Consider the following 25276-nt stretch of genomic DNA (forward strand, 5'->3'; position numbering starts at 1 on the left):
CAGAAGAAGCACTAGGTTTTAGTGTCACATACACTTGGATTTTAACCCTGGCTCTGTGTGATCTTCAGCAAGGTGTTAACTTCTCTGAGCCTCAATTTCCTCATCTGTAATAATAGCACCTACCTCTCAGGGTCATTGTGTGGACTAGAAATAGGTGTGAAAAGCCTTTAGCATTGTGTGTGAGAGTCAGCCCAGGAAAATAAAGAGCCCCACACAGAGAAGTAAGGCTTGCAGGTTTTAATGTTTCATGATTGTTAACAGAGCAGTCTCAAGGAGACCCCCAGAGAATCTGTTCTGACTTTAGAAGCACTTCCTGTGGACGATGGAGGGCCCTGCCTCATCATACTCTGGCTTGCTGATCCACATCTGCTGGAAGGTGGAGAGAGAGGCCAGGATGGAGCCTCCGATCCAGACTGAGTACTTCCTCTCTGGGGGAGCAATAATCTGCAAAGAGCAAATATGGTGAATCATGATCAGTCGCCAAGGAATAGGGAAGGTCCAGGAATCATCTCACCACACTGCCAGACTACCCTGGAAAAGAACAGCCTCTGTGGTCAGAAAGGAACAGGAGAAACCTTGTGGTAGATTAGACTATTGCTCAGATTGTCACTCTCCCTCCCACCCCATCCCCCTGCCCCTCCATGAGAAGAGTTCAGTGTTCCACCCTGTGACTTTGGGCTGGGCCCTGTATTTGCTTTGGCCAATGGGATGTCAGCAGACTTGACACAGGGGCTAGAAATGTGCTTCAGGCATGCAGGTGGGCACACTGTCTTGTGTCTCTGCCATCTTCATGAGAAGAGCTTCCCTTGAAGAGCTACTGGCCCTTCAGCCTGGGCCCCACAGTGAGAAATGTGCCCCTGACCTGAGTTGGCTGGGCCTGCAGAGCTGTCTAGCCAAGCTTGACCTAGATCAGCTGACTCCCAGCTGACCTGCAGATGCATGAGCAATAAATGCTTATTATTACATGCCCTGAAATTTCATAGTTGCTGTTACTCAGCAATAGCTAACCAATACAAACATCTGTAAAGGGAGTGCTGTTCTGTTCTTGCCTAGAGTTTGGAGGCATGGGCAGCTTGGGCTGGGATTCCTCCATTCCTGAGTCTAAGCCAGTCTACTCAATAGTCTCCTGTATCTGAGAAGTTCTCAAATTCATACATGCCACTGGGATTCCTGAGCTTGGCCTTTAGGAATTGGTTGTCATGTCAGACAACTTTGAACTCCACCTAAAAGTATATCTAAAAGGACCATGACTCTTCAACTAATTCCTGTTTCTGAAGGGACTAAGAATTCAGTGCTAGAACAAACCAGACATGAAACAGATTTTTTTGTCTCCTAAGAATCTCCCTACGTATTTCCTAAATTGCAGAGATCATGGAATAGCTAAATAAGTAGGGTCTTTAGAAGTTATCTTATTCAGGCAGACAAAAGTCACCCTGTTGCTCCTTTGACAGATACCTCAGGGACTGGCACAGCCACTAAGAAGGTAACAGATTTTACTGCTGGGCAGTTCTAGTTGTGAGAAAACTCTGGGTTGTCTTGGGCTGGAGGCCCTAAATCTCAGCCCCATTCCCACCACACTCTCTTCTTCCATATCCTGGAGCTTGCCTCACCTCCCCCAGTCCAATATGGCTGGGGTGTTTGTACCTGCACACATCGCCGGGCATCTTTGCTTACTCACTCTCTTTCCCCTGCCTGCAGTGTGCTTTCCCCTCCTCTGGTCTTATTTAAGCTGATCTTCCATTGATCATGTCTACTAATCAGATCTTAAACTCCTGGAAGGCCAGCAATGTTATTAAACTCAGGGCAGTGGCTCATAAATTGGAATATGCATCAAGTCATTGGTGTCCATTTATAAGTGTAAGTGATGGGGGCACCCCAGACCTGTTGAACCGGAATCAGGTGTGGTATCCTGACACATGGTCCTAGTAAAAAGCTGCTGCCCCAGGCCTGGCACATTGCCCCCCATGTGGCAGACCTCAGTAAGCGTGGCTTCCCCAATTGGCTCTGGGTGAGAAGAGCCCGCTGCTCACCTGTTTTCTGGTGGCCTGCTCTGCTTCCCTGTGCCAAGCACCATCTGCTAGGCAGGGGGAAAGCCTTTGTGAAGAAGGTGCTTAGAATACTGACATAGAGAACACACTTCCTCAGATCAGGCCTACTCCCCAGAGACCAACTTTATTGTGAGACTTTGTAACTTTCAACCTATTTGTTATCTCTATTTTACTCCTAACTCTTTCTAATCCTGCTAGTAGCAAAGTTCCTAGAAGCCCTAAAAGTGTCTGTCTGATTGCTTGGGGACCAGAGGCTGGGGAGAACTGGTAAGACAGGTGGGCTCCCGTTCTGATGAGGCCTGTGCGGTGAGAAGCATTGTGTGGGAGGGCTGTGACCAAGATGGGACAGCACATCAGAGGCCGTTCAGGAATCAAGGAATGTTCCTGTGAGTTTGAACCAGCAGACCGTCCTATAGCCAACATTCTCTCTTTGGAGCTTTCACCCTCCTCTGGGGTGACACCCAAAGTCCTTTTTAAAAAGTTTAAAGTTTAAAGATGGTGTGGTGTTGCCTCCTTCTTTTCTTTCCCTCTTTCCCTCCTCATTTCCTCCTCAACCCCCTCAACTTCTCTCCATTCCAAATTCTTTCACCTCCTTCTCATATGGGGTCCATGAAATTGTGTTTGAGAGCCCACGCTAAATGTGTCTCCCGCTTATCAGTGCCCAAAGAACATAATCCCCCAAGATGAAATCTGTCTCGGGCCAGAATGATGGAGCACCCAGGAGGCCACCAAGCTGTAAGCCTGGCAGCCTGACTCGGAGCATCTCCCAAGTACACAGGTCTTTGTACAAAGAACAGGTTGGAGGGAATCAGAGCAGGACCCACCTTGATCTTCATGGTACTGGGGGCCAGGGCTGTGATCTCCTTCTGCATTCTGTCGGCAATGCCGGGGTACATGGTTGTACCCCCGGAGAGGACGTTGTTGGCATATAAATCCTTGCGGATGTCAATGTCACACTTCATGATGGAATTGTAGGTTGTTTCATGAATTCCAGCTGACTCCATGCCTAGTAGAGATCACAGTAGCTAGTCAGCATCCACCACGCCACGCCTGTAGCTCCTCAGGTGACCCTTCTGTTGATGCAGCTACCCTGGTTCGCCTCAGTCACCTCCCTAATGGATTATAAGATCAGAGTCTCTAACTGGTCATCGCCCTGCCTTGAGCTTCCCCCAGTTCTGACTGATCTTTTTTTTTTTTTTTTTTTTAATTTTTATTTTTATTTATTTATGGCTGTGTTGGGTCTTCGTTTCTGTGCGAGGGCTTTCTCTAGTTGTGGCAAGCGGGGGCCACTCTTCATCGCGGTGCGCGGGCCTCTCACTATCGCGGCCTCTCTTGTTGCGGAGCACAGGCTCCAGACGCGCAGGCTCAGTAATTGCGGCTCACGGGCCCAGTTGCTCTGCGGCATGTGGGATCTTCCCAGACCAGGGCACGAACCCGTGTCTCCTGCATTGGCAGGCAGATTCTCAACCACTGCGCCACCAGGGAAGCCCCTGACTGATCTTTCACACTGTTCCCTGATGAATATTTCTAAAGGAATACTTTCATTGTATCACTTTTTTCATGGCTTTATTGAGATATAATTCATGTACCATAAAATTCACCCCTTTAAAGTGTATAGTTCACTAGTTTTTAGTGTATTCACAGAGTTGTGCAACCATCACCACAATCTAATTTTAGAACATGTTTAATACCCCCCAAATAAACTCCATGCCCATTAGCAGACACTCCATTTTCCCCTGCACTCCTTCCCCAGCCTTAGGCAACCACTAATCTATTTTCTAATCTCTATAGATTTGCCTATTCTGGACATCTCATATAAATGGAACCATACAGTATTTGTTCTGTTGTGTCTGGCTCCTTTCAGGTAGCATAATGTTTGCAAGGTTCATCCATGTTATAGTCTGTTATAGCCAAATAATATTCCATTGTATGGATATACCCATCATATCATCTTTGCCTATTGGTTGACATCTAGCTACCTTAGTCTGGCACCAAGATCTTCCACAGTAAAAGGCCCTGCCTGCCATACCAGCTCATGCCCACTTACCTGGGGTCCCCCATCTCCTGTCTTTTTTCCATGTGATATAATTCCACACTGTAGATAGAGGAATCTTCCTAAAGTGAAATACTGACTTTGCTACTCTGCTGTCTAAAAACTTCCAGGGGCTCTACATTGCTGATATGATTAACCCCCATGCTCTTTGTGTGGTCCAGTGGCTCTCTTGTTTCCTCTGTGTGCAAACACACACACACACACACACACACACACACACACACCTCACCCATCATGTCCCAAATAGAATATGACTTGTCACTCCTCCACACTTTGCACATACCTTTCCATTTGCCCTGCATGCCATTCCCTACTCTGCACTCCTTCCATTCCCAGATACCATAAAATGATACTCATTCTTCAAGGTTCTATTCAAATATTCACCTTCTCTGAGAAGCCTTCCCTGATTTCTTAGGCCTATAGCACTTTGTCCAGTTACACTATATGTCAACATTTGCTTACAGGCCTTTCTCTTATATACTTCTCAAGAAAGTAGTTATCCTTGTATTAAATATTATCTTATTTAATCCTTGTGGCAACCCTATCTAGTAGGTACTATCATAATTTCTACTTTATAGATAAGAAAACTGAGGTTTGAAGAAGGTAACATGTCCAAGGTACAGCACTTGAAGGAGCAGAATCAGGATTTAAAACCAGGTCTGACCCCCAAACCCACCCTGTTTACTGCTATAGGTTTAAGACCCCATGATTTAAATGTTGAGGGATCCAAGAAATATTTTATGTTTTAATCTCATTCTTAGTTTCATGTTTATATTCCCATCCCACTTTTCCTTTATTTTGATTTCCTTACCCTTATATTTAAAATTAGATTTTTATCTAGTTGTATTGTTTATGTATTTTTGGTCCTTCCTGGAAAAATATAGGCTAAGTATAAACAATACACAGTGTGCGTGACTCCTGGTGTTTCTCTTTTCATCCCTGCCCTCCTGATTGGCCAGGACTACAGGCCGAGCCTCACCAATGAAGGAGGGCTGGAAGAGGGTCTCGGGGCAGCGGAAGCGCTCATTGCCAATGGTGATGACCTGCCCATCTGGCAGCTCGTAGCTCTTCTCCAGGGAGGAAGAGGAGGCTGCCGTGGCCATCTCATTCTCAAAGTCCAGGGCCACATAGCACAGCTTCTCCTTGATGTCTCGCACGATTTCTCGCTCGGCTAGAAAGAGTAGAAATGACAGAGAGTAGATACTGAGCTCTGTTAGTTTGCTTGTCCCATTTTGATCTCCATGAAAACTTCCTTCTTCCTTCTCTTTTGGGTTCAGTCTCAAGATGAATGTTAATGTTTTCATTCCTCTTTCTAAAGTGAAAGTTCAAAATCTCGATTCCCAAGCAAAACTTTGTATGTGCTTTTCGTCTTGCTCTCATCACTCAGCCCTGACAAAGCTGCAGGCCTTCCTGAGGGCCTTTCAGGACACATTTCCCATCTAGATGGAGGCTTATATGCTGGGATTGTACAGAATCTAGGAAGGCTCCTACCTAAAACCTCTTCCTGCCCAGGGAGCCACTTCCCCTTGGAAATTCAGACCTTACTTATTCCATTTGTCCTCAGACAAACCATAAACCCCCTAGGTAATGAAATGTGCCACGAGATTCTTACCACCATTCTGCCGAATAAAAACTAGCTCTGATCCTGGTGTGGACATGGACAGAGGTAGCAGGTGCCTGGGGAGGGAAGGAGTGCTGTGAAAGCACACTTAAAAGAGGGCAAAGCCAAGTGCTTCTTAGGATGAGTAGGTCTAAGCCTTGTCTCCCTCCCCAGGGTGTCTTGGTTGGGAACCTTCCTCCTTAAATAAGCCTTCCCTGACTATCTGGTCTGGTCTAGGGGCCCAGCCCCAGCCTAGGGCCTCCCCGTTTGCCCTAAGAGAGTTTGAGGACACAGGGCCACTGACTTCTCATTAGTCATGAGAATTTCTGGTCCTAGATCAGATTTGGTTCTGAGCTCAAGTCAAGTCCAGAAAGAGGCTGGGTACCTGTGGTCACAAAGGAATAGCCTCTCTCTGTGAGGATCTTCATGAGGTAGTCTGTGAGGTCGCGGCCAGCCAGATCAAGGCGCATGATGGCATGGGGCAGTGCGTAGCCCTCGTAGATCGGGACATTGTGGGTGACACCGTCCCCTGAATCCAGGACAATGCCTACGGACAGAGAGGATAAGACCTATGAAAACCTTTAGTATTTCCTTTCATCTGTCTCTTTCTGGGACTGGTTATCGAAAGATCTTCAACTACCATATTTTTCTTTAGCAGCTAGAAAATTCACCCATGGTGAGAATTATCAATCATATTTTTTGTGTACATCAATTTTTGTGTATGTCGGTTTGTTTTCCCAAATGTGACTGTAGGCATCTGGAAGGCAAGTAAAATGTCTCCTCTTCTTATATTCCTTGAAACACTTTCACAAAAATGCACACGTCAATTGGCATCTAGGCTGCACGTTCTTTAGTGAGACTGGATAATTTGCATATCCTTCAGGCATCAAACTAACACATATGTAGTGCTAAAAGGACTATAAAAACCAGCTTGAAAAAAATAACATTCTTTATTGATGAAACTTTTAGTAAACCATAAAAGGAAATAAGTTTTCTCAATGTGATAAGAAATCTCTCCTGATCCAACAGCCACATAATTGATGGGGAAACACTACAATATTGTTACTGTATTATTATTATTTAATATTGTCCTGGATGTTCTAGCCAATGCAATGTGACAGAAAATACAGATAAGAGGTACTATCATCAAAAGGGAACAGAATCATCATTATTTGCAGATAACGTGGTTGTATACTTAGAAGACCTAAGAGAACCAACTGAGAAACGATTAGAGTTAATCAGATGATTCAGTAAGAGCCAGATCCAAAATAAATATCCAGAGATCAGCAGCTTACTCTTATACAAGGATGTTGGTCACAGCATATTTTATAATAAAAAATAAAAATTGGAGACAACCTAAAGGTCCTGCAATAGAGAAATGGTAAAATAAATAAATCAATATCATGGAACCATCACACAATGACTCCCGTGTGGCCACTGAACATGACGTTCACAGCATAAAACCAAGCGCAAAGCATGGGATACAGAACTGCATATACCTATATTTCCCCATCACCGTCCTTATCACCTGCAATGAAATTATCCTTTACTTTCATCTCTCCTCCACTAGACTGTTAGCTCCATAATGGCTGGTCTGTCTTGTTTGACAGTTTGTGCCCATGGCCTGTAGTGTTTGTCACATGGTAGGGAGTAATGGAAAATATTTGAATGAATGAATAAATGGACAAATCAATGAATACATGAATGAATGTTTGAAAGATGTTCATGCAAGCTGTGAAGCCCCTATTAAAAATCACTTTATTTTGAAGTTCCCTCTGTTTCCCTGAGCTCCTTTCTATACCAAGGCCACGTCATACTTACACACCCAACATCATAGGTTCTGCCATTGCTGCTTCATGAGCAGAAACATTCTAGCATTGTTGGAAAGTGTGTACAAGCTCCCAGACTAACTACTGTGAGGGAAATGGCCCTTGCAGGTTGTATTAGTCATGGTTTGTTCATGTAAATTCTTTCCAGCTACACTGGGTAGACTCGCATCTGCATTTTACATGGGCTTGCCTTCTGTTATCCCTAAACAAGGTTTTCCTTGGACTTTGACTGTCCCACTGATTCTTCTGAACAGGAATCTCTGCAAGAGCCCAGCTTTCCCTTCCTCCTTCTCAAGTCAGAAAGGGAACGGATTACAGGGCTACTCACCTGTCGTGCGGCCAGAAGCATAGAGGGAGAGCACAGCTTGAATGGCGACGTACATGGCAGGGACATTGAAGGTTTCAAACATGATCTGAAAGAACAATGCAGAATAGAAGACTATCTGGCAGAAATCACAGCACCTCTTGGTCCACAGAATGGTTTGTAATTTTTTTAAGGGCAGGAACTGTGCTTATTTACCCCTCTCCCACCTCCCATACGTTCTGGCATGGACTACAAACACAGCAATTCTCAAAAAAATTCTGTTGCATTGATGCATGAATGGGAGAAAGAATCTGGCCAAGCATCCATGTTGTGTTCTTGTGCCAGTGCTCAAGTCTTCCTGGCCCCTTACCTGGGTCATCTTCTCCCTGTTGGCCTTGGGATTTAGGGGGGCCTCCGTGAGCAGGGTGGGGTGCTCCTCAGGTGCTACCCGCAGCTCATTGTAGAAGGAGTGGTGCCAGATCTGGTTGGGACAAAAGTCAGATGAGTCCAGCAGACTCCCAGTGGGCTGGAAACTTCCTATGGACATGCCCATGCTGGGGGAGGATGGCACGATGCTCTCAGAACGGACTGGATCTGGAGAGGAGGCCTGTCAGCCATGGGAATTTCTGATTGCTCTTTAGAGGTTATATTCCTTCTCAACAAGGCCCCAGACAGGACTCAGACCTGGGGCCAATATACTTAGTGTGTTGATTATTTCTGTCTGACCTTGGCTCCTCTTTACACCTCTCCCTTGTCTCCCCTGCTCTGTGCCCTGAGGGACAAGGCCCTCTGCAGCTCTCTGGCTTCTGGCTGTGCTTGGCTGATAGAAGATACCAGCAAGAGGTTGGAGAGTGGGAGGGGGGAGAAGGGCATGGTGATCTCCCGGCAACACTGTGGCCTCCCTGAGCACAGCTCCTGTTGCGCAGGCCCTCCTCAGGCTCCAGCTCTCACTGAGCTCTAGTCACGCTGCCCTTGCCCTTCAGCCTTCCAGCTGTAAGAGCTTCCCTCTGTTGCTGGCACTTGAGTGCCTCTGCATCCCTTTCTGGTTCCCTAACCCTGCTCACACCTCTGTAAGTAGTCCTTCCTTAAATTAATTTCAGAACCCCAGCTGAGTGTATACTGTCTCCCGCTGAAGCCTGACAGATATGCATTAACTGTCACTGTGTTTCTCAACCTCAGCGCTTTGACATTTTAAGTTCAATAATTCTTCCTTGTGGGGGAGCTGAAGTGCATTACGGGATGTTTAGCAGCATCCCCGTGTTCCACCCACTAGATGCCAGTAGCACTTCTCCAGCTGTGAGGAGCAAAATTGTCTCCAGACATTGCCAAATGCCCCTGGGAGACAAAATCGCCCTGGTTGAGAATCACTGCTTTAGAGGAAGTTACTTCTTCCCGCTGTGTACTGTTCCCTCTTTAGTGATCCAGGACAACAAACAGGAGCCTTTATTTCAGAGGGATCTGGCAAAGAGTGGCAGGGACACAGGGCTTTGATTTCCTCAGAGGTGGGGCACAGGGTCCTCTGATTCCATTGTACCCATGTATTTAAGGACCCCTGGCTTTGTGCTAGGATGGTGCTAAATGTAATCTTAGCTTCAAAGTCTGGAGGGGAGAAAGGCAGTCAAAAAGACAAAATACAAGACACGTCCATATTTTAATGAAGGAAGAGGCAGGAGAAGTTCATTTTCTGGGAGATTTGAGTAGGTCCTGAAGGCAAAGGAAGGTCTCCAGAGACTGAGGAGGGCATCTGAGGCAGAGCAAATGGCACAAGCAGAGGACCTGGGCTGTGGAGGTGTCACAGGAGACATGAAGGAGATGGCAATTAGGCTTAATAATGTGATCTCAGTATTTCCTCAAATGTGGGCCCTGGATGCTTTGGGATAATTGTTATAGGTGCAGGTTCCTAGGCTGTATCCCAGGCCCAAAAATCAGAATCTTTGGGTGGGAAGGGAAAGCTGGGAAGAAGTGAGAGAGTGGCATGGACATATATACACTACCAAATGTAAAATAGATAGCTAGTGGGAAGCAGCTGCATAGCACAGGGAGATCAGCTCGATGCTTTGTGACAACCTAGAGAGGTGGGATAGGGAGGGTGGGAGGGAGACTCAAAAGGGAGGGGATATGGGGCTATATGTATACTTATAGCTGCTTCAGTTTGGTGTACAGCAGAAACTAGCACACCATTGTAAAGCAATTATACTCCAATAAGTATGTAAAAAAAAAAAAAAGAATCTTTGGGTGTTGGGCCCAAGCATCTGCACTTCATCTTACTTCATTTTCGGAAGCTTTCATAAAGTACTTTAAAAGTTAAAGATGTTGACAATTTTTAAATTAGGAAAATATTTTTAAGAGGACTAAAAATTTCTCATATTTCCATTACTTAATAATAAATAGTTAACACTTTGGCTTTTTTCTTCTCCCTAATCTTTCATCTTTATGTATTTTTAAATTTATTACTACTACCATTTATTTACTTCATATGCTTTCATTTATTTATTATTTACTACTCTTACACTTCTATGTTCAATTTTGTTTCCTGTCACTTTTCACTTAATATAACATAAATAACTTTCTTTTCCATAGTAAACATTTATTTTTAATAAATTGAACTAAAATTTTTTTAATGTTTATACAACATTTCATCATATACCATCATCATCGTATATTTAATCACATTACTATTCATGGTATCTTTGATTTTTGTTTATAAATAATCTTGTGAAAACTATCTTTGTACATATTACATTTTGTTTTTTCTATTCAGGATGTTTTCCAAAGAAAAAAATTCTAAGAATGGAATTACTGAACTACAGAGCATGGCAATTGGAAAACTTTTTGATTTCTATCACCCACAAAGAGGCTAATTTTGTCTTTACTTCAGAATAGAAATTGCCTGTTTCACCCTTAAGTGCATTCAGTGTTCTCACTCTTAATATATGAAATAATTTGATAGATAAAATTAATACCTAGTTGTTTTACTTTGAATTTTTAAATAAGTTTTTAAATAATTTTTCAAATAAGTTTAAACTTCTTCAGATTTTCAACCTTTGATAATTTCTATTTGGCCAATTATCTGGTCATGTCCTTTGATTATTTGTCTGGTGGAGACTTTGTGTTTTTAATTATCAATTTACATTAGTTGTTTATATTAATCCTCTTTTGCACTTGTGAATACTTTTTGCAATTTGTTGTTTGCCTTTTAAATTTGGTTTTGCTTTTCACATACTAGAAGTTATGATTTTTTTTTTATTGAAGTATAGCTGATTTTTTTTAAACTAATTAATTAATTAATTTATTTTGGCTGTGTTGGGTCTTCGTTTCTGTGCAAGGGCTTTCTCTAGTTGTGGTGAGCAGGGGCCACTCTTCATCGCGGTGCGCGGGCCTCTCACTATCGCGGCCTCTATTGCTGCAGAGCACAGGCTCCAGACGCGCAGGCTCAGTAGTTGTGGCTCACGGGCCTAGCTGCTCCGCGGCATGTGGGATCCTCCCAGACCAGGGCTCGAACCCGTGTCCCCTGCATTGGCAGGCAGACTCTCAACCACTGCACCACCAGGGAAGCCCGAAGTTATGATTTTTAAGAAGTCACATTTGTCATTCTTTTTCTCTGACTTCTTTCACCAGAAATTTGATAAATACTCACACTTACTATATTGTATTTTTTATCATTTGAATTTCTATATTTAACTTTCATGTTCAATTGATATGTGTTTGATGAAATTGTATGAAGTAAGGGCCATAAACAGATTCCCTACCCCCCAAATAATGAATCAGTTGTCACAGAATAATTCATTGAATTATTGAATCCTTCTCTCCCCTCTGGTCTTGGAAGTTTCATTTACCATGTATTTCTTTTTTACCTCTGTATTGGCACCAAATTGTTTTAATTTTTATAACTTTATATTATATTTTACTATTTGGATATAGCAAGTCTCCTCTCATAGTTTTTCTTATTCATTTTATTCTCATAAATTTTGTCTTATTTATTTTTCCACACTTTATGATTATCTTGCATGATTAAAACTCGTGGTATTTTTAGTCAAACTCATAGAAGCAGAGAGTAAAATGGTAGCTACTAGGAGCTGGGGGGAGGGAAAAGAGAGGCTATCTTAGTCAAGGCATACGAAGTGTCAGTTACGCGGGATGAGTAAATTCTGGAGATCTAACATAGTATATTAGCATGGTGACTAAAGATAATGCTGTCCTGTATACTTGAAATTTGCTAAGAGGGTAAATCCTAAGTGTTCTCACTGCAAGGGAAAAAACCAAACAAACTATGTGAGGTAGTAGATATGTTAATTAGCTTGAGTATGGTGACTATTACATGATGTATACACATATCAAATCATCAAGTTGTATACCTTAAATATATACAATTTTTAAAATTGTGAGATTTTTGTTAGAATGGCAATGAGCCTATAAATTAATTTGAGGAGATTTGACAGCTTCACCCTATTCAGTTTTTCTTTTAAGGCACATAATATATTTTAGGGGTTTCTTTAAAGAGTTCATATTACTACTGTGAATAAAATATTTTGTCTATTATGTTTTCAAATTAGATATCATTAGAAATATAATAATATGTGCCACGTATTGAGCATTAAGTATGTCCCATGCCTTGGGATTATACTAAATATTTGCCTAGTTCAACCTCCAAAGCAACCTAATGAAGAAAGTATTTTTATTTCCACAAATAAGGAAGCTGAGGCTTAGAGGGAGGGATTTGCTCCTAGATCTCCCTGCCACTGACTCCAGTGTCTGTGCTCTTAACCATCCCACAGAGTGAAGCAAGAGCTATTGTATTTTTATCTATTTATGTCACATTCAGAGTGACTGAATCTAGGGTTTAGAGAAACTGAATCTAGGGTTTAGAGAAAAGTATATGCGTAGTACAGATTTCAAATCAGCTTTCTTTATTCCCGGTTGCAGTCTGCTCAATAAGCCCTCTATTACATTTCAAAAGACAGTCATTGCAGAAACAGGAATTCTCAGACAACTGTCAGTGGAATTTATCAAAAGAATATTAGAAATATTGTACAGCAACTATACTTCAATTTAAAAAAATAATATTAGAAAGGCTCTATTAGCATTTTGCACGTGATTTTGTGGAACACAAACTACCATTTAAAAATTACTCCCCACGTCTTCTTTTTAAAAAATATTTTATTTTCATTTATCATTTACAGGTGGTTTGTTCCTGATGTTAATATTTCCTAGGTATCTAGTGAGAGTTTGATCTTTTTTGGGGGGGGGCACGTGGTATGAGAGATCTTAGTTCCCAGACCAGGGATCAAACTCCTGCCCCCTGCGGCAGAAGCATGGAGTCCTAACCGCTGGGCTGCCAGGGAAGGCGCCCCCTCAACATCTTCTGACATGAAAAAAGCTTCTAGAAACCGGTAGAGATTCCTATTTAAATTTTTCACTAGAGAAGCATCATACTAATATAGCATTAATGCACCTATCTGAGGTCATGACAGGGAAAATAAAGGGGAGAAGCTATTTGCCTTTCTGGAAGCAGCAGAGCATTTTAAAGGATAAGCACTGCGCTGGAGTGAAAGCTGGAAAGGATAAAGCTGGGACTTAGGCGGGACCAGGTCCTCAAATGCCAGACAGGGAGTCAGGAACCTACTGTTGGTTAGTGAAGAGTCTGAGGAGGTGAGTGACATGATCTGGTCTGTTTTTAGAAAGACAAGCTTTGCAGAAGTGCAGAGAATGAATTAGGTGAGTGAGGCAGGAGACAAAGAAATCAGTCAGGAAGGCATTGGAGTCATCTAGTGAGAGATGTTGGCAGCTGAGGCTGGGGAATGCCCGGGGGATGGACAGGAAGGAAAGAAGGACGTGAGAAACATTGCAGAGGAAGAGTTGGCAGGGCAGAGGGTGGGTGTTGATGATGTTAAAGTGAGCACCCTAAAGGGGGAGTCCACCAGTACCTTCTCCATGTCATCCCAGTTGGTGATGATGCCGTGTTCAATGGGGTATTTGAGAGTCAGGATCCCTCGCTTGCTCTGAGCCTCATCCCCCACGTAGCTGTCTTTCTGGCCCATTCCCACCATTACACCCTGCAATGCAAAAGAGAAGGAAGGAGAACGGAATTGGCCGAGAGCTCCGCTTAGAGGGATTCAGGTATTGGAGGGTCTCTGAAGAAGGTTAAAGATAGGGAAAATGTCCTTCTTCCCCTGGAAACCGGACTGAAGGAGACAGGGTGAGGCGGATACCAATGAATGTAGAGATGGCGGGAGGGAAGGCGGAGGATTTCTTGTGGGCTTGTCTCTTTTCTTTGTCCTAAAACAATGTCATTTTCTGAGAGAACAGGGCCCATCCATACACGTCTTCCTCTTACCTTACCTTACTTAGCACACACACACACACGCACGCATGCACACACGCACACAGGCGTGCAGCTCAGCATGGACTCCACAGTCCAGTGCGTCCTCCTAGTAACTCAAAGCCTTGGGTCCAGATGAATACATACCTGGTGGCGAGGGCGACCCACAATGGAAGGAAAGACAGCCCGGGGGGCGTCATCTCCTGCAAAGCCAGCCTTGCACAGGCCAGAGCCATTGTCACACACGAGTGCAGTGGTCTCCTCTTCACACATGGTGAGTGTGGCCGAGTGAACCAGGGGCTGGAGCACCTAGGGAACTGGGGAGAAGAGAGGTAATTGGCCACTTGTCAAAATCATGTTGGAGGCAGTCTTCTTGGCTGTCTTGGGGCCTGACCCCATCGGCAACCAGGACCTAGTTCCAGGAGGGACAGGTGTGGACCTGGCCCCTTACTCTCTGGCATTTGGGCCTCTTCCCTCTACCTTACTGTTTTGGGCTGAATTGTTTACCCCCCAATTTCTATGTTGAAGTCCTAACCCTAGTACCTCAGAGTGTGACTGTATTTGGGGATAAGGCCTTTAAAGGGGTAATTAAAGTAAAATGAGTTCATTAATCCAATATGACTGGTGTCAAATATGCCTAATTCAATAGAACAGGTATCTTTATAAGAGGAAATTGGAACACAGACACACACAGAGGGAAGATCATGTGAAGACACAGCAAGAAGACAATCATCTACAAGCCAAGTTGAGAAGCCTCAGGAGAAACCAGCCCTGCTGATACCTTGACTTCAGACTTCTAACCTCCAGAACTGTGAAAAAATAAATTTCCCTTGTTTAAGCCAGTCTGTGGTACTTTATTATGGCAACCCTAGCAAACAAATCCACCTGCTTCTCAAAGACCTGAAATGACTACAAAGCGTTAATCTAATGGAAAGAATCTCTAAAGACTTGAAGTTTAGAAAAGGAATTGAAAAAATTTGCAGTAAACATAATTAAGGGTTATTATTTGCTATATAAAAGAACTCCTACAAATCAATAAGAAAGAAGTAAATAGCCTAAAAGAAAAAAATAAAAAGACTATGAATAGATAATTGACAGAAAACGAAATGCAAATACCCAACAATTACATGAAAAGATGTTCCGCCTCACTAGCTATCAGGAAATGCAAATGAAATAAGACCATTTTCACCCATCGTATTGTTAAGATTCAAAGTTTTATTATAGGTGTTGGCAAAGTTGTGGGAACACTGGCACTCTTTTTTTATTTAAAGATATTTTATTTATTTATTTATTTATTTTTGGCTGCTTTGGGTCTTTGTTGCTGCGCGTGGGCTTTCTCTAGGTGCGGCGAGCGGGGGCTACTCTTCTTTGCGGTGCGCGGGCTTCTCATTGCAGTGTTAATCAGAGAAACACACCAACACACAATCTGGTACTACCCAAAAGTCCCTTGTGGGATACTGTACTGAGGTTAAGAGAAGGGCCAGGCAGATCGACATGGACTAATGTGGATAGATTTCTAAACCATTCTGCTGAGTGAACAAAGCAAGTTGCAGAATAGAATGTCCAGCATAAAACCATTTATGAGTTCTTTTTAGAGCACAAAACAATATTGTGCATTTTCCATAATTTTCTTTTTGTGTGGATGTGAACACAACAAAAAGTTCTGGAAAAAAAAAATCTAAGACTGATCATAGTGGTTACCTGGAAGTGGGAAGGGGACTGAGAGAAGTGCCGTAATGTTTTAATTTTTAACAAGGAGACTGTATCCATGTATAGTTTATAATTAAAATCAATCATACATATCATTAAGGAAAATAAGATGCAGGTGAAAATGTACAATCCTAAGGGTAGGAGCCCCTTGAGGAGGACAGGGCAGCCTGAGAGGAGAGAGGAAAGTGAGAGAATTCGTGATGGGACTCACTGCCCCTGTTGCTTCAGATGGAGAAAAACAGAGAAGTCTTTCCTCCAGTGCTGATATCTGAATTGGGACGACTGCAAAATGACGAGGGAATGAATTTTTCTAACGTCTGTTGCAGGTTTTCTTTCTTTGGGTGAGGGGCAGTGTAAAAAGACCACACCTGACAAATTCTTGGCACTTGATGACGAAAGAGAAACAATGGCAGCTCAGGAGATGGTGTGCGGATTGCCTTCCAGCCTGAGAAGCCCCCCAGTGGGGCAGACTGGAAGTGGGGAGGGTCCCAGCTCGGGGTGGGGGGGGGGGAGTGGGAGTCCAGAGAAGAGAGGCACGAGGCATGGAGAGAGAAGGTGGCTGCAGAGGACAGCCCACCAAGCTTCATTCGGAACGTGCGGCAGGAGGGGAAGAAGAGAGCTGCCCTAGATGCCTGGGACGCTGGTCCTCCAACACCCTTACGTGAAAGGAGGACAGCAAAGACCATGACCAAAGCAAAGATGAGACAGAGTCCCAGGCCTGAGAACGGGAGGTCAGAAAGGCTACCTAGAGACTGAGCGGAAGCTTATTCACACAGTTTGCAGGCTAGAAGGAAGCCCTTGCCTGTTATGCTCAAAGCAGGGTGCACACTAGGGGAGAGGCCCACTGTGACTTCTTGAATCCAGCTCTCCTTGTCCTTGCTGACCCACATGATCACCCATGGTCACAGTGATCAAGTCCCAGTTCTCGCACTTGGCCTACAAGGCCCAACAGGGTCTGGCCCCTGCCTGTGTCTCCAGGCTCATCTCCGCCTTGGCCCCCCTTGGCCTTCTCACTCCGGCTGTGTGGAGTTCCTTTCCACTGTCCAAATGTGTCATCTTGTCTCCCTTCTGGCCCTTTAGACATGGGGTCTGGAACACCCTTCCCCCAACATATTTGCTACTGACTCCCATCACCTGGCAGGCCTCTGCATCAACACTGCATTTTCAGTCTCTCTGGCCTACCGGTCTCAGTTAGTGGCCCTTCTTCTTTGCCCCACAGCACCTTGAACTTGTCCCAGCAATGATCAACTCTGCACATCTGGGCTCATCTGTAGCTCTGTAAAGGCAGGAGCTGTGCCTGTCCTGTTCTCCAGCGATTCTTCAGTAAGCCTCGCACAATGTCTGGCACAGGGTGGGCTCTTAAACCTTTTTTTTTATCCAGATGAATGAGTGAATGAATCAATGGATGTCAAGGAGAAGGATTTTCAGAATAACAAAGGTAGAACAAACACTGGTGAGAGGACACTGGTCTGAGACGAGGTGGAGATTGAAGGAAAGTACCTAGTTGTTCAAAACAATGTTGTCTCTGGTCTGAACAGTTTCTGGACTGCAGGGAAGATCCCTAACCTTCTGCCATGTTAGACCAATGGAGAAATGGAGAGATGTCAGGAAATGGAGATGGCAAATATTGTTCCAATATTCAAAAAGGGAAAGAAGGCAGATATCTAAAACCTCAGATAATCTTGATATACAAATTAAGCAGGTTTCCAGAAGGTGTTATTAAAGAAGCAGTGGGCTTCCCTAGTGGCGCAGTGGTTAAGAATCTGCCTGGGGCTTCCCTGGTGGAGCAGTGGTTAAGAATCCGCCTGCCAATGCAGGGGACACGGGTTCGAGCCCTGGTCTGGGAAGATCCCACATGCCGCGGAGCAACTAAGCCCGTGTGCCACAACTACTTAGCCTGCACTCTAGAGCCCACGAGCCACAACTACTGAGCCCACACGCCACAACTATTGAAGCCCACGCGCCTAGAGCCCATGCTCCGCAACAAGGGAGGCCACCACAATGAGAAGCCCGCGCATCGCAATGAAAAGCAGACGCCCGCGGGCAGCAACAAAGACCCAACGCAGCCAAAAATAAATAAATAAATAAATAAATCTATTTAAAAAAGAATCTGCCTGCCCCAAAATAGAGACACAGATGTAGAGAACAAACATGTGGACACCAAGGGGGGAAAGCGGCGGGGTGGGGCGGGGCGGGGCGGGGGGGGTGGGGGGGTGTGATGAATTGGGCGATTGGGATTGACATGTATACACTGATGTGTATAAAATTGATGACTAATACGAACCTGCTGTATAAAAAAATAAATAAAATAAAATTCAAAAATTCACACAAAAAAAGTAAGCTTCTTCCAAGCAATTCAGAGGGAAATAGAATATAAAATTTTAGAATTTTAAAACATTTTTTCCCCCTTCTGTTGTTTTCAAAGGCTTTGGGGGTGGCAGGGGGAGGTGGTGGTAGTGGGATATTGGAGTTAGAATAGCCATAGCATAAAAACAGTGAATTTTACTAAGGAAAATGAATCCCAGGAATTCTGTTCAAATAGGATAGATTCTTTTGTTGTGCTAGAGGTGTCCTATGTTGAAGATACTAGGCTATATGGGAGTATTTGTCTAGAAAAGAAAAAAATTTTTATTAATTGGTATTTTATTGATGACAATAAAGTTGGAATATGATAATAAAAAAATAAGGACTTCCCTGGTGGTGCAGTGGTTAAGAATCTGCCTGCCAATGCAGGGGACACAGGTTCAATCCCTGGTCCGGGAAGATCCCACATGCCGCGGAGCAACTAAGCCCGGGCACCACAACGACTGAGCCTGCACTCTAGAGCCTGCAAGCCACAACTACTGAGCCCACTCGCCACAACTACTGAAGCCCGTGCGACTAGAGCCCGTGCTCCGCAACAAGGGAAGCCATCACGATGAGAAGCCCGCACGCCAGAACAAAGACCCAATGCAGCCAAAACTAAATAAAATAAAAATAAGTAAATTAAAAAAAAAAAGAAGCAGTGATTTCTTGTAATTGATTAGGGTTTACCAAGAACAAATGTTGGCAGACTAACAGCCTCCCTTTTTCCACAGGACCCCCTGGCTGGAAATGCAGCAGAAGGTGGGAGACATTGAGCTTAACTTGATCTTGGCATCTGACAAATTCTCCCGTGATATCCCTATTGATAAAGCCATGTGGGCTGAACAATAAATCAATTAGGCATATTTACAGCTGCCTGAGCTATTGTCACTGAAAGGTGTTAATTGATAGGTCACTGTCAACCTGGAGGCAATGATATGCCTTAGAGCTCCACTCTTGATCCTTTCTCATGTGACATGTTTATAAATGAGTTGGATGAAAATATAGAGTGCATGGTGATCAAATGTCCAGATAAAACACACATGTTGGCTGGAAGAATCGAAATCCAACAGATCTCAAAAAGCAGAGAAAATGAACTGAATCCACTAAGATTAAATTTAATAGGATAAATATGAGGTTGCGGATGTGGGTCTGAATAACCAAACTGTGAAAGCTCTTGTTCAGCCTCTGTGAGCAGGACCTGGGGTCTTGTCGACAGTCTGCAGTGTGCTGGAGCCATGATAAAAGCTAACCCCACCTTCGGCCAGAGCTCTGTGTCCGGTTCTTAGGGCCACCGTTGCCAGCAGAGCTGTTGGGAAGGTGGGCTCCCGTTCACGGCTGACATGGCAAATTGTACTACTTTTCTAAAGAGGAATTCAAAAATACTTATCAAAAGCCTTAAAAATGTACATATCTCTTAACTCCACAAAGACACTTCTAGGAATTTATCCTTGGGAAACACTCATGGGTGAGTGCAAAGATTTGGCCAACTTTAATGTGAAAAAAAGTTATTGAATAATAAATAAACTGGTTTCTAAACTAGATGCCAGAAACCTCCCTACAACAGAGAGAGCAGAATATTTAATGTCCTGGAAAAAGTGCAAGCTGCTTTGTTAGGTGAAACACAATATGTTCTGTGGTTCCATTTTTGGTAAAAATGTATTTTTAATTTTTAAAAATTGGGAGCCTTTCACATACATTATCTACTTAATCCTCACAAAAGCCCTGAGGGAAGATATTTTTAGTTCCATTTTACAGATAAGGAAACCAAGTCTCAGAGAAGTGAAAGGACTTAGCTCTCGGGCTCCTCACTGGGAGCGGCAGGGCTGGCCTCAGCCCAGGACAGGCTTCAAAGCTTGGGCTTGCACCTTCCCCACCACCTCAGTGAAACCCTCACAACTTCTCCATGTTTGGTGTTTTTGCTTCTGCCTCTCTGTCTCTCTAGCACTTTTGGCAGCAAAAGCCCTAAAACCAAAGGGTCTGTGTTCTTTTCTCTCTCTGAGCCTCTGAGCCCCTCCTATGCCATGCCTAGGTCTAGATTTATGTTTACAGCCCCTGCATCGGTGTTTAGCACATAGTAGGTGCTCAGGAAATGTTGGATGGCAATCCCACCACCTGCCTGGCCTTCCCCTGACAGTCTGCTCTGCCCCTGCCCCTGCAAGTTGAGCTTGAGTCCCCACAGGCCAGTCTCAGGGCAGCTCGGTCATGTGGGCCTGATTTAGAACCACACAGGGACAGTCTTCTTCACAAGCTGGTCACAAAGAGTTGTGTTTCCTTGTTCTAGCAGGTGGTCCACCTTGAGGAGAAAACAACCCCAAAAGCTAGAAGGTGGCCAAGAGGCAAAGCTGCACCTCTGTGACTGTCTCCCTCTGGGGTCCCCTCTCTCTTGTGACTTATAGTTCAAGCCTGTCTGGCTTTTCAGTGAACCCTTTTGTCTCCCCTTGAAGTTCCCCACCCATAGTAAGAAAGAACGTTGGACTTTGTTTCCCAGCAGCTGAGACAGCTGGCCTGGAGTGGAGCTTGGCGTGGCCCGTGCCGTGCTGCCCGGGGAGAAGGCTTGGACCCTGGAGCCAGGCTCTCCTGGAATGTCTCTGCCAGGGGAAATTCTAAACTTCACTCAGCCACTTGCTGGTAATTTGTGGCTAGACTCGAGCGTGTCAACTGAACCAGAGCCAATGTCACTGTGGTTTCCTGGGTCACAACCACTTTGCACTCGCAGAAAGCCGAGTTCACTGTTCTGGCTCTTTCAGCACGTACTACATCTGGGCTTCATTGAGGATTTCACAGAGTTAGAAACACAGCTCCCCGCTCCTCTCTGAAAAGTGGCCAAAATCCGAAGACATAATGAGCGCAATTTGCTCACCCACGCATCCCCCTGGCCACCCCCAAGCAAACATGAGGACAAGATGAGAGCCCCCTACACTCACTCTCTGAAGGAGAAGGGTTTGGCTTCAGAGTTCTCTCCTGCCCTTCCTTCTTTGCTCTCCTCCCTCTGGGCACCCCTTCCCATGGCCAAGTCCCACGGCTCCCTCTTTGGCCTCCAGTTTCCTCAACTGTGAAATGGAAATGGTGACATCTATCTCCCAGGATAATGGATCAAATGAAATAATGGAAATGAAGTGCTTTATAAATTGGAAATCAATTTAAATCAGGGTCAGCAAACTAACGCCTGTTTTTGTGAGGCCCGCGAACTAAGAATGGCTTTGACATTTTTTTTTTTTTAAACATCTTTATTGAAGTATAATTGCCTTACAATAGTGTGTTAGCTTCTGCTTTATAACAAAGTGAATCAGTTATACATATGACAGTTTTAATGGTTGCAAAAAAGCCAAAGAATAAGATTCTATGACCCAAGAAAATTATATGAAAATCAAATAATAAATAAAGTTCCATTGGAACGCAGCCACACCCATTCACTTACATACTGTCCATGGTTGCTCCGGTACAATGGCAGAGTTGAGTAGCTGTGACAGAGACCTTTAGACTCACAAAGTGTAAAATATTTACTATCTTGCCCTCTACAGAAAAAGTTTGCCAGCCCCTTTTGTAAAGGGCTGCACAAATAATAATTCTTATTATCTCTCTTACTCTTCTCCATTAGAGCTTGCTCCCCGGATGAAGCCTGCCATACTGGAAGGAGATGAATTGATCCACTTCACCAATCAATGATTATTGAAGGGAAGGTTGAATTTATGCCAGTTCCCAAAGACGTTTTCAGTTTAGGGGAAATTTGAGTCCTAAAAGGAGGGCCTCTCAGTGAGATTTCAAATACTAGTTGGGGAAACATCTTGGAGTGAGGGCTTCAAATGACAAGTAAGCAGCTGCCTATTAAAATCTGCAAACACATATATCCATACAATGACTTCACAAGAAACACTCCTATGGTGGAAAATTCTAGCAGCACCTCTTATTAACTTCGGGGTATCTCGACTTGGTTAATATACACTAATTAAATTAAAAATGGCTTCTGGGGCTTCCCTGGTGGCGCAGTGGTTGAGAATCTGCCTGCTAATGCAGGAGACACGGGTTCGAGCCCTGGTCTGGGAAGATCCCACATGCCACGGAGCAGCTGGGCCCGTGAGCCACAGCTGCTGAGCCTGCGCGTCTGGAGCCTGTGCCCCGCAACGGGAGGGGCCGCGATAGTGAAAGGCCCGCGCACCGCGATGAAGAGCGGTCCCCGCATCGCGATGAAGAGTGGCCCCCACTTGCCGCAACTAGAGAAAGCCCTCGCACGAACCGAAGACCCAGCACAGCCAAAAATAAATAAATAAATAAATAAATAAATAAAATTAAAAAAAAAATAAAATAAAATAAAATAAATTAAAAAGATACAGATAAAAAAAAAATGGCTTCTGGCTAGCAATATTTCTGATCCTCAGGAATCTGCCATTTGGACCTGCTCTTCTGGCTTTTACCTCGGCCACTCACTCTCTCCCCCTGCTCAGCTCTAGTCCCAACCCCTCTCCTGAGCTCCAGAGCCCATGGGGCATCTACACTCCATGCCCTGGCACCTCAACTCCACCTCTGAGACTGCTGTCCTCATCACCGTCCTCTGACTGGAATGGCCCCTCAGAGATTGGCACCACCCACCCAGGATGGAACCCAAGCCCAACACCCTGACTGCTTCCTCCTCCCTCCCAACCAATCCCCAGGCCCTCTTATTTCTGCCTCCATGTAGCTCCAGCCACCAACTTGGGACCACTGCACACTGTTGTAGCACTCTTGCCCTGTTCAGTCCACTCCCCTCACAGCTGCCTGAGCAGTCCCTTCAGAGGGCAGACGTCTTGCTATCATCCTTCTGTGGTGCCCCATTGCCCAATCCCTAGTAATCTGGCCCTGCCTGCCCCTCTGACCTTAGCTTTCCCTGCTTCCTGCCTTGAAATCTATATTCAGTGGAGTTGAGCCCCTTAAACAGTCCCAAAGAACATGCTCCCTCTGTCCTGGGACTACCCCTACTTCAGGGCCCAGCTCAGGTACCCCTTCCTCTAGGAAGCCTTCCCTGATAACTTCTGGGCTGGGTGAGGGGCTCCTCCTGTGCTTTACCCCTTTCATATATTTATCTTGTCCATGGTTCTCATCTGTCTCTCCCAGTGATTGCAGAAGCCCCTACACTGTCCCTAAGGAGCAGAGACAGTGCCTGGTACATAACAAGTGCTCAATAAATGTTGCCAGAATGAACAAAGGGAAGGAAGAAAGAAATCTAGCTTCAAGGTCATGATGTCATTCTGCCCATCTTGGTTTCCCAGGCATAACATGTAGAATCTCTGCTCATTAGAGTTTCTCTAGTGCCCATGTATCTCTGCCATAGGAATCTCTGTCTCGCTGCAGCCCAAGGGCTCACTTCAAGGTCTAAACCCATTCAAATAATAAAAGCAAGTGCTAGAGCCTCCCTATGCAAAGTGTGGTCCCAGACCAGCAGCCTCAGCATCACCTGGAAGTTTATTAGGCATGGAAATTATCAGGCCCCACCCCAGTCTACTGAGTCAAAATCTGGGGTGGGGGGCGACAAAGCAATCTGTGTTTTAACAAGTTGTCCAGGTGATTTTTAAAGTTTGAGCACTCAGGGCCAGGCCCTGACAGTGTTGACCTGAGCACTTTATACATATATTATCTCATTTAATCCTCACAACAGCACTGCCAGATAGGTATTATTACCATTGCTCCCATTTTACAGGTGAGGAAATTGAGGTCACTTAGTAATTCTGGTAGCTGGGGAGTCTGCCTCCAAGGCCTGCATCATAACCCCAGCCAGCCTCAGCTGTAAAGAGATGTTAGCAGACTCTGTTCACAAAAGTGGACACAGCCCCTTGGTCTATTTTCCTCTTAATTATTTATGCTCTTGTGTCTGTGTGTGTGCCGTTGGGGGAAGATGATGGCATTGGTGGGTGGTTTCACAGCCAGGTGTGGGTCTTTTGTACAAGTTGCTTAACTTCTCTAAGGTCTCAGTGTCCTCATCAGAGAACGAATGAATTAGATGGTTCCACTTCCTTCCAGCCCTAAAACCACATGATGCCCCAGGACACTTACTCCACTCCACTCCACTTTTTGCATCCTCCAATGACCCTGGAGCCTTCAAGGGTGAGAAAACTCTTAGCCAAGCATGAATCAGAGAGACCCGCGGGGGTCTGAAGAAAATACTCACCCATCCCCAGCAGACACAGAAACAGGGGCCATAATTGGTTTGGATTTAAATGCCCCGAGAAGAAGTCATTTCTCTGAAAAGCATCTGTTCCCCTAAAACAGCCTCCCAGACATTCTGAGCCACGACCAAGCTCACCTCATGGGTGTAGATCTGCGCTGGCTCTGGTGAGCAGTGACAGCAGAGACCGCAGGTGACACATCCCCCCCACCACCCAGTTAGGAGGGCAGGGAGTCCCGTTCCAGGCTGTTCCTGCCCCAGGATGCCCCATGGCCAGAAATACCTTTTCCTGGCAGGCAGCAGTGTGCTTGTAGGCAGAGTTGCCCACCGAGGGTCTTGATGTGTGACCTGGGCCAGCGTCACAGAAGCCAGGCCAGTCTGGAGGTGCCTCCTGCACCCAGGGGTCCAGGCAGCCCCAGAAAGACAGAGACGGCAGAAGCTGTACAGTACTCACCGAGTGTATGAGAGGTCCTTCTCCCAGTGACTGAGGGCTGGTGTGTCTTTGGCATAAATACCAGAGCAATATAAAACCCCAGAGGCGGATCTTCTTTAAACAGAGTCCCTAAAAAGGCCAGCTGACGGTGTGTTAGCAGTATTACCATATAAGGTGGTTTTTTCAATAAATCGGCCTTGGGGGGGGGGTGGGAAGGGGGTTGGGTAGAGTGAATTATCATTTGAAAAATGTATGCAAAAGGACTCAAGAGGCAGCAGCCTCGGTGCTGGCAGATTTGTTCCTTTTATGCTGCACTTGCATAAACAAAACTCACACCAGGCCTTATAAGCTGCCCAGAGTGAGGCCAGATGGAGCTCTGTTCCTGGAGAGAGAACCATACCAAGAATGGCAGTGGGCCTCCTCCCTCCGCACCTCCCTACTCAGGGCCTGATGCCCGCCACCCCTGGGCAGTGTCCCCAAAATGGATACAATTGTGCC

At 45.0% G+C, this 25276-nt stretch overlaps 1 protein-coding gene across 2 annotated transcripts; it reads right to left on the reverse strand.

The window, feature by feature from the left end:
- Positions 1-222: 222 nt before the first annotated feature.
- Positions 223-24933, reverse strand: ACTG2 (actin gamma 2, smooth muscle). 2 transcript variants are annotated; one of them, XM_007189005.2, is made up of 9 exons: positions 24800-24933; positions 14301-14470; positions 13759-13887; positions 8205-8315; positions 7859-7943; positions 6087-6248; positions 5081-5272; positions 2873-3054; positions 223-444 (listed from the first exon to the last, which is right to left on the reverse strand). In XM_007189005.2, the coding sequence occupies exons 2-9, from the start codon at positions 14424-14426 to the stop codon at positions 301-303; spliced, it is 1131 nt and encodes a 376-aa protein (XP_007189067.1). In that variant the 5' UTR covers positions 14427-14470; positions 24800-24933; the 3' UTR covers positions 223-300. The 2 variants fall into 2 exon arrangements, with proteins under 2 accessions (XP_007189067.1, XP_057414262.1); XM_057558279.1 differs by lacking the exon at positions 24800-24933 and adding an exon at positions 24629-24759.
- Between the last annotated feature and the right edge of the window lie 343 nt (positions 24934-25276).

Source organism: Balaenoptera acutorostrata, chromosome 12 (assembly GCF_949987535.1).
Source record: "Balaenoptera acutorostrata chromosome 12, mBalAcu1.1, whole genome shotgun sequence".
In the NCBI taxonomy this organism is placed as follows: domain Eukaryota; kingdom Metazoa; phylum Chordata; class Mammalia; order Artiodactyla; family Balaenopteridae; genus Balaenoptera; species Balaenoptera acutorostrata.